At 19.3% G+C, this 10,000-nt stretch overlaps 3 protein-coding genes across 3 annotated transcripts in view; all 3 read right to left on the bottom strand.

The window, feature by feature from the left end:
• The window catches only part of PADL01_1128900 (conserved Plasmodium protein, unknown function), a gene marked incomplete at both ends in the record, with an annotated part of 3,307 nt that extends 768 nt beyond the window's left edge, over window positions 1-2,539 (bottom strand). The window contains 2 exons of the mRNA XM_028682757.1: window positions 1-81; window positions 195-2,539. The exon at window positions 1-81 is cut by the window's left edge and continues 21 nt beyond it. Of these exons, the coding sequence (XP_028539004.1) occupies window positions 1-81; window positions 195-2,539 (2,426 nt within the window). The remainder of the gene's footprint in view (window positions 82-194) is intronic.
• A 598-nt stretch (window positions 2,540-3,137) lies between these two features.
• On the bottom strand, window positions 3,138-7,093 carry PADL01_1128800 (conserved Plasmodium protein, unknown function; the record flags this gene model as incomplete). The annotated part of the gene is made up of 7 exons (XM_028682756.1): window positions 3,138-3,257; window positions 3,423-3,470; window positions 3,667-3,747; window positions 3,873-3,935; window positions 4,031-4,117; window positions 4,296-5,816; window positions 6,065-7,093. 7 exons carry the CDS (start codon window positions 7,091-7,093, stop codon window positions 3,138-3,140), a joined length of 2,949 nt encoding a protein of 982 aa, XP_028539003.1.
• A 1,395-nt stretch (window positions 7,094-8,488) lies between these two features.
• On the bottom strand, window positions 8,489-9,808 carry PADL01_1128700 (26S protease regulatory subunit 6a, putative; the record flags this gene model as incomplete). Its single annotated transcript, XM_028682755.1, has 1 exon — window positions 8,489-9,808. One exon carries the CDS (start codon window positions 9,806-9,808, stop codon window positions 8,489-8,491), a length of 1,320 nt encoding a protein of 439 aa, XP_028539002.1.
• Window positions 9,809-10,000: the final 192 nt, after the last annotated feature.

Genomic DNA, 10,000 nt, shown 5'->3' with positions numbered 1-10,000 from the left:
TTTCCACATAAATGCTTGGTTAAATATGTAACCTTTTGAAAGTCATAATCTTTTAAAAAATTATTAACACTGTTGTAGACCCTACAAGGAGATAATGATAAAATGTAAAAATATATAATTAAATAGAATCATATATATATATATATATATATATATATATATATATTTAATTATTTATTATATTTATTCCTTACTTTTTAAGGTTATTATTTCCCTGGGTTAAAGATGTGTAAAGCTTTTGCACATTAATATCCAAGTAGGTCTCAATGCATAATAAATTATTTTTTAAAAACTGCTCAGAAAAAAAAGACGTTTTATCATTATTAAAATTTTGAATATGTGTAATATATTTAATTTGTTCATCCTTTGTGTTTAATTGTTGATTTTGGTTTTGTATATTTTTATATATATCATTATAATAATAAAATTGTATAATATCTGGTACTAAGAAATGTTTGTTTTTTAGATTTTTATGTTTTATAAAATGAATAAATTGATTTAAATTAAAATCTGATACATTTGTTCTTATCCTTAGAATATTTTCATTATTATTTTGTTCAATTTGCATAAAGAAATCTTTCATTTCTTTTTTATTTCTAAGAGATTCTTTTTCAATAATTAAGATTTTACATTTTTCATATTCTGATTGACTGGAATGTAATAAAACAGATTGTTCATTGGCACATAATATATTTTGCTGATAATTATTTTTCTGGTAATTATTTTTGGTGTTATCATTATTTATATAGCACATATTTTTATCATCATTTTTTGATAGTCCTTTATAAATTTTGTATTTGTTCAAGATATCTCTTAGGTTGTTCATAATAAAATTTATCCACCTAGTAGTATTTGCTTTACCTGCACCCAGTTCAATAAATAAAGACTGTATGTTTTTTTTGTATGTAGATGATATAAATATGTTTTTCTGATTTAATAAATTATAAAAATATATATAAAAGAACTCATTGAAATATATAAGTAAAAATAATAAATTTATATTTTGTATATCATGTTTATCTATATTATTTAAAAAAAAGAAAATAGAATATATATCATCTTCTTTTATTTTTTCAATCTCTTTTCTATTAAAATTTTTATTTTTTATTCTTTTTATTATATTTAATTTACAACAAAGATAAATAGTTAAATAAATTATAACACTGAAAATTTCATCTTTGTCCAGTTCATTTTTTTCAATTAATAAAAAGGATATTTTATCTTTTCTTTTGGAAAAAATATTTCTTCCATTATCATCACCACTATATGGTTTATCACCACTATATGGTTTATCACCACTATATGGTTTATCACCACTATATGGTTTATCACCACTATATGGTTTATCACCACTATATGGTTTATCACCACTATATGGTTTATCACCACTATATGGTTTATCACCACTATATGGTTTATCACCACTATATGGTTTATCACCACTATATGGTTTATCACCACTATATGGTTTATCACCACTATATGGTTTATCACCACTATATGGTTTATCACCACTATATGGTTTATCACCACTATTGTGTTTATTATCATCATTTTTTTTATCACCACTTTTTTTTTTTTTTTCACCACTATTTTTTTTTTTATTATCGTCATTTTTTTTTATCTTTACCTCTTTGCTTTTCTTTTCTTTTTCATACAAAAAATCAGAAGACTTAAATACAAACTCATCCACATAATTTATTATATCCCTAGTTATTTTATAATTATGAATATTCCCTATATTTTTTAAAGTTAACATAGGCAAAATATATTTATTTTTTTCATCATTTTTATTATCATCCATTTTATTATAGTCACTTTTTTTGTTAAGTGAACTACAATTTTTATTATTATCATTAATTTTTTTAGAATCACAAAAATGTTGTTCTTCTGTAGCTATACTATTATAATTATTACCATTTTCTTCTAAAGAAATATTATTAATATTATATATATGAGGTGTATATTTTGTATTTTTTTCTATTACAAACTTGTTTACACAATATTTCTGATTAAACTCATTATTATTGTTATATGAATTTCTTTTATTAGATATGAAATTTTTTAATTTATTAATATGAATATATAATAATAAATTCTGCTCTTCTATATTAATATCCACAATGTTATTTTTATTTATATTATTATTTATTTTTTTATCCAACTTTTCTTTATATATATCATTTTCTAACATAGAAAAGAAAGCATCCTTTCCATATTTCATATACCATACTAGTAATAAATTATATTTCATATATAAAAAAGTATCAAATGTTTTTATAGGTATACTCATTTTTTTTACTCTGTCTAGTATTATATTATTGAATAATATATAATATTCATTTAACACATTCTCCACATCATTATGTTTTAATATATATATATTACTATCATTAATATAAGGGAAATGAAAAGGAGTGTAATGTAAGTATAAGTTTTTTAAATATAAAGGACATTTTTTTAAATGCTTCTTAATATATTTATTATCCTTATGAGGAAATATAAAACAATTATTTTCTAAGGGACACAAACTCTCCATAATGTCAGTAGAAAAAATAAATAAATAAATATATATATATATATATATATATATATATATGTATATTTTTATTTTTAATAATATAGAAACATCGATTATTATTAATATGGAGACGTTCACAAAAATATGTTATATATATATATTATATATTTTTTAACCTCTAATATTTTTTATTATCATTTTAAGGTTATTATATATAAAAATAACAAAAAAAATAAAAATAAAATACTATAAAAAAAAAAAAAAAAATTTTTTCATTTTATTTTAACATATAATATAGAATGAATAAATATATCTATCCTATAATATTTTTTTTTTTTTTTTTTTTTTTATTATTATATATTTATTTTCTTGATAATATATAATACCAGAAAAATTCAAGAAAATCGATACTTTATTTTATATGTACAGTACTTTTAAAAAATAAAAAAATAAGAAAATAAAAAAATAAAAAAACGTGACAAAAAAGATATTATATTATATATAGATATATATGTATAAATAATATAATACCTTTAAAAAAAAAAAAACAAAATAATATAAGATTAAATAATAATCTCATTATATATATATATATACATACATATATGTATATATTTTACCCTTTAATCTTTTTATTTTCCATTTTACAATGATTTAGTAAGGCCCTCATATTAATGTTGGTATTTTTGTTTATCATAAAATTCTCATCACATAATTTCTCATAGTGACATACATCCTAAAAAATAATAAAAATAAAAATAAAGATAAGCATATATTATATTATATATAGTTCTAAATGTATAATATATATACAATATGTATATCATAGAATGTTCCGAATTTATTTTTTTTTTTTTTTTTTTTTTTTTATATTAAATTTAAAAGGATTTATGTTTATTACCAAATATATTTGTTGTTGTATTTTTTCCTCATATGGCACATCGTCCTTCTAAAAAAAAAAAAGAATAAACAAATAAACACATAAATATATACATATATATATATATATATATATATATATATATATATATATATATATATATATAAACATTTAGATATGTTTATATGTTCATATTTGTCTTTTCCTTCTTGTATTAATAAAATCAATCTGTTCAAAAAAAAATTGATTATATATAAAACAGTACCTTTAAAAATGTTTCTATTAAATTAAATTTCAGGCTTCTCTTATTTTGTTCACAAATCTTTGCGTCGATTACATTTTTGATCTATCAAAAATAAAAATATGTTAAGTTCATATTTTATCATATAAATAAAATATATACATATATATATTTTTCTTATGTTTTTTCGTTATAAATTATTTTGTTAATCTTGGCTTTATTATTTTTACCTCGTTAAGATAATACTCGCTTATTTTATCAACAATTTTTGTAATTATGTCTTCTATAATAATCTAAATAAAAAATAAAACATATATATATATATATATGTATATATTTATGTTTATTAATTTTTTTTTTTTTTTTTTTTTTTTTTTTTTTTTGTTACATCTGCTATTATGTCCTGATAAAATGTTTTGAACGAAATTAAGGGTAGCACAATTTTTTCCACCTGCTCACTTGGTTTTTCAGGAATCTAAGATACAAAAAAATAAAAAATAATAAAAATAATAAATAATAAATAATAAATAAGTGTAAAAAAAAAAAAAAAAAAAAAGAATAATACACACCAATAAATATATATATGTGTGATGTGTGTTTATTTCATTTTATTTTATTTTTTATTTTTTATTGTTTTCCTTTTATTTGCTTACTCGCTTGCTTGTCATTTTATGCACAGTCAAGAGAGAATGCAAGTATATCAAAAAACTCGAACAAATTTCAAACATTTTATTTATAAAAAAATCTTCAAATATTTTTTGTGTATTGATAACAATTTTGATTAATGTTTTTAAAAAACCATTTATGCAACGAATATGATGAATAATTTTTTTTTTATTATTTTTTTCATAAAGATACAATGTTTGATTTTTTTTTTTTTTTTTTTCTCTTAGAATATTTTTATTTTCATTCCCTATTTTATATAATATATCTACATGATCTATATTTTTTTCAGTATGATTTTTGTTCTCGTTATTTAATAATACTTCTGAATAATTATGCATATGATTGTTATCTGCATTAACATCTCTTTCATTATTTTTAGTATCATCTGATTTTTTTGTATTATATGTATATTTTATGTCGTGTTCACTAATTTGTTTATCATATAAATGGTCATAATCTAATTTAATTTTATCATCATTATGGATATTTGAACTAATCATATTTTTAGATTGCATATTATTCATATTATTCATATTATTTTCATCTTCTTCAGAAGATGAAGTTATAAGATCATCATCAATATTCGATGAACTATTATTATTTACATATATATTTTTTTTATCATATCCTATGTGTGCATTTTTTTCTTCTAAAGTTGTTTGATTAATAAAATTATTCAATATTTTTGTAAACATCCATTTAGATACATCACCAATATTATTCGGGAGTATAACTTGTCCATCGTTCTTAATATATGAATATATATTTTTACTAGTTTTAAAAATTTTTCTTAATGACAAAAAATCAGATATAAAAAAACCTACACTATTATAACCCAAGGTTGGACTCCATTGAAACTTATTTATTTTTTTTTTATCTACATTTGATATTTTGATTTCTTCATTTTCTTCTAGAAATAATAAAAATGTTTCTACATTAGTAATATAATTTTTAAAATGCTTAAATATAAAAGATAAATAATTTGCTAAACAATCTGGGATATAATATTTACTTGTAAATAATATCTTAAAAATTTTTATTAAATTTATAGTTTCTTTTAACCAATAAAAATTATTTTCAAATATATATTTCTTATCAAATAAAATTACATTTTTATAATTATCATTCATTTTATTTTCTAATAAGTTTAAAACATATTGTACATATCCATCTCTTTCAAAATTTTTTAAAAACTCTTTCATCTTCTCATCTAATATAAATAATTCATACTTGCTTTCTCTTACTAATAACTTTTTTATATCATTAAAAAGATAAGTTGTCTTTATATATCGTTCCATGAATATATCAGAGTACCTTAACATAAATATATCACCGAATTTATTTTTTATTATTTCTAATATTCTCTCCTGAATACCATAAGTACAAAATAACACACCATCATCTATTTCATTTATTCTTTTGCATATTTCTTGAACATTTTTATTTTCTAATATGTTTTCTTTGATATAAAGAAGGAAATCCTCATACGTTTCAAAAGATTCATATTCCTAAAAAAAAAAAAAAAAAAAAAAAAAAAAAAATATATATATAACAAAATTTATGAAATATGAAAATACGTTTGAGCCTTAAAAATGTATGAAACGTGGGAGCATTTCTGCATACACACATATAAATGAAGAGGCATGACATGAATATTAATAAATAATTATATATATATATATATATATATATATATGTATGTATATATGTTGTCTATTTATTTATTTTTTTTTTCTTTTTGTCCTTTTGAGCGTACGATGTAATTTATATAGACCTCCTGGAAATGCACTATAAAGACTTTAAAATAATTTATCATATAACAAGAATTTAATATATAATTTAATGACTGGTTTAATATATTATTCTCATTAATATTTTGTATGAATCCATTTTTTAACAATTTTAAAAAAATATAAGATAACTCGTTTATTTTTTTTTCCACCTGATCTATTACATTTTTTAATTTTTCATTTAAATTTTCAAAAGAATATTTATTCATAGTAACAAGTATGGTTTGTTCTTCACATTTGGCTTCTAGACCATATTTATTAAGAAGATTATAAAAATGTTGTAATTTGTATGATATAGTTTTTATTCTTTTATAATTATTATACATCATAGCTTTAATATTCCATATGCATGTAGATATATTTATTAATCTTTTAGCTAAATCATATAAAAAATAAATATTATTTTTATATATATCATCTTCAATAAAAAATGAACAATTATTAATAGATGATAATATATTATTCATTTCATAATTATATGAATACATTTTTTTTTGAATATCTATTAATATATTATAACATTCTGATTTTTCATATTTTTTTAATTCTTTTTCTATCTTATTTATTAAATCATATATATCTATATTTACTTTTAAAATATTTTTTATATAAAATATATTTATTTTATCTATTAATATTTCATTGATGCTTTTATTTATATTATTAATTTCATTTAATAACTTTTTTACAAACCTTTTTGATATTTTTATCTCTTTATCTAATACTGGAATCATATTTTCAATATAATTCAAATTTGCAGGTAAAGACATAAATTCTTTTGAATTCTTATTCAATATTTTTATTATATCATTGTGAATAACATTTTTCATAAATATCAGATCTTTTTTTATATCGAAAACAGATTTATATTTTATTGATTCTATTACATATGTCATGGGGTTATTCATAATTTTCATAATATTTTCACTCTTTAAAATTTCCCCTTTCTTTTCAAGCCTTAAACCATCATTCAGTTTTTCTTCCTCTTTTTCCATTTTAATAAAACATTAAAAGAAAATGTAACTGTTGTTTTGTGTTCCAATATATTTATATAAATAAAAATAAAAAAATATATATATATATTATATATTATATATTTCGCACACATAATATTATTATAATTCCTTTTTTTATTATCTTTAAATCACAAACCTTAATACATTCATTTTTAACTTAATTCTTTTTAAGGAAAAAAAGAATATACAAATATATATATATATATATATTTATTTATTTATATATTTCACTACCTTTCATAAAGTCAATATATACTTTCTCTTTCATTATTAATATCGTTCTAATCATCAAATACTCTCAATATATTATTATTACTATGTTTATTCTTTATTATTATTTTATTATTTTTTTTTTTTATACATCTTCATGTTATACTCTTCATATTTAAAAAAAAAAAAAAAAAAAAAAAAAGAGAGAGAGAACAAATTATTAATTTATCACACCAAAAAATAAATGAACCTTTTTTATTTACATAATATAAATAGTTTACATAAATGCACTTAACAGCTAATACATATTATATAATATATATATATAATATTATTTACATATGTTTAGTGTTCAAATATTCTTTTTCAAAAAATTTCAATTTAAAAATATTTTTAAAAGTAACATTTATATAAGATGTGATTAATACAAAAAAGCATTAAATAATAAATAAAATAAGTAAAAAAAAAAAAATAACAAAATAATAAATAAATGATATATATAATATAAATATGAATAATATTATGGATAAGAAATAATTGGGAAAAAAAAAAAATTTATTTTATCATATATGATTATATTATAATAGAACAATATACACCATTAAATATATCCATATATATATATATATATATATATATATATATAATATATATGTTATTTTTTTTTTTTATTTATTTATATTTATCCAATGAATCATACCTTTTCAGGGAAATTGGAAAATATCGAAATTACTTATATTCAGACATATTCCATAAAATTAATCTATTTTATATAGATATGTATATTTTTTTTATCAAACCTTAAGGTGAAATATTATTATTCATATATGTAAAAAGTACACAAAATGGAACCTATAAATATATACATATATATATATATATATAGCATATATATTTATATTTTTTTTATTTATTCCTTTTTACAATGGTCCATTTTGTATGAACACGTTCAGGTAAATTAAGGAAAAAAAAAAAAATTAATTTATAAAAAATGGCTAGTTTGTACACAAAAGTTATTGCATATTCAGGAAAAAAAAAATATAATAAAAAATAAAAAAGTAACCAAATAATAAAAAAAAAAAAAATATATATAATATATATATATATATATTTATTTATTTATATATTACTATTTGATTATATCCCCAGTCATATACAAAAAAATTAAGTAAAATAATTCAAGGTACTCTTCTTTTTCGACAATACCGATGTAATGCCTTCCACAAAATCTTCATGATCAATTTCGGTTGCTCCTCTTCTTAAGGCTATCATTCCAGCCTCAACACAGACAGCTTTTAACTGCGCTCCATTAAAATCGTCGGTTGATCTGGCTAATTCTTCAAAATTGACATCTTTGTGGACATTCATTTTCCTTGAATGGATTTGCAAAATTCTTGCTCTTGATTCTTCATTAGGATGTGGTAATTCGATTTTTCTATCAAGTCTTCCAGATCTTAATAAAGCTGGATCTAATGTATCTGGTCTGTTAGTAGCTGCAATTACTTTAACTGTATCATCAGTACTAAAACCATCTAATTGATTTAAGAGTTCGAGCATGGTTCTTTGTACTTCTCTATCACCTGACAATTCACTGTCAAATCTTTTTGTTCCAATAGCATCTAATTCGTCAATAAAAATAATAGCGGGTGCTTTTTCTTTTGCTAAATTGAAAGCGTCTCTAACCATTTTGGCACCATCTCCAATAAACATTTGAACAAGTTGTGGTCCAGCTAGCTTTAAAAAAGTAGCATTGGTTTGAGATGCACAAGCTCTAGCTAATAAAGTTTTTCCTGTACCTGGTGGTCCATGCATTAATACACCTTTTGGTGGTTTTATTCCGATTTTTTCAAACTTCTCTTTATGTAACATTGGTAATACTATAGCTTCTACTAAATCTTCGATTTGTTTATCTAATCCTCCAATATCAGAATAATCTTCTGATGGTTTTTCAATAACTTCCATAGCTTTAACTCTATTATCATATTCTTGTGGTAATTTATCAATTATTAAATAACTATCTTTATTAACACCTACTAAATCACCTGGTTTTAGTTCAGATGCATCTATTAAACCTGGAACTGGTAAGAATATTGTTTGTCTAGTTGAAGTTTTAATAACCATACATTTTCCTCTTTTCTCATCATCTATATCACGAAATCCTTCATGACTTAATTTTAAATTATTATCATATAAATCATATTCATCTTTTACTTCATTTTCTTCTTCTTCATCTTCTAAATCTAATGATTCCACTACATTAGCTACTAAATAAGGCAACATTTTGTTTAAATGGATTTTTTCGACATTATCTTTTATCTTTTCTTGTAAATTCTTATATTCATTTTTTAATCTCGTATGTTCATTCTTCAATATTTTTATTTCAGTATCAATTAAACTTACACGTGTTTTTATTTCACTGTTTGATAATTTTTCAATTTCTTCTACATTTACTTCTTCATTTCCAAAAATATTCTCAACATTCATTTTTGGAAAATTAAAAAAAAAATTAAATATAAAAAATTAAAAATTAAATAATATATATATAATATCAAATTGACTTATAAGAAAACAATTAACAAAATAAATCTTTATATATATATATATATATATATATATATATTTATATATATCCTTAGAAACACATAAAAATATTTTATAAAACTTTTAATTTATGAC

The sequence above is a fragment of the Plasmodium sp. gorilla clade G2 genome (genome assembly GCF_900097015.1).
Source record: "Plasmodium sp. gorilla clade G2 genome assembly, chromosome: 11".
Lineage (NCBI taxonomy): Eukaryota > Apicomplexa > Aconoidasida > Haemosporida > Plasmodiidae > Plasmodium > Plasmodium adleri (nom. inval.).
This window is presented reverse-complemented; position numbering and strand designations above follow the sequence as displayed.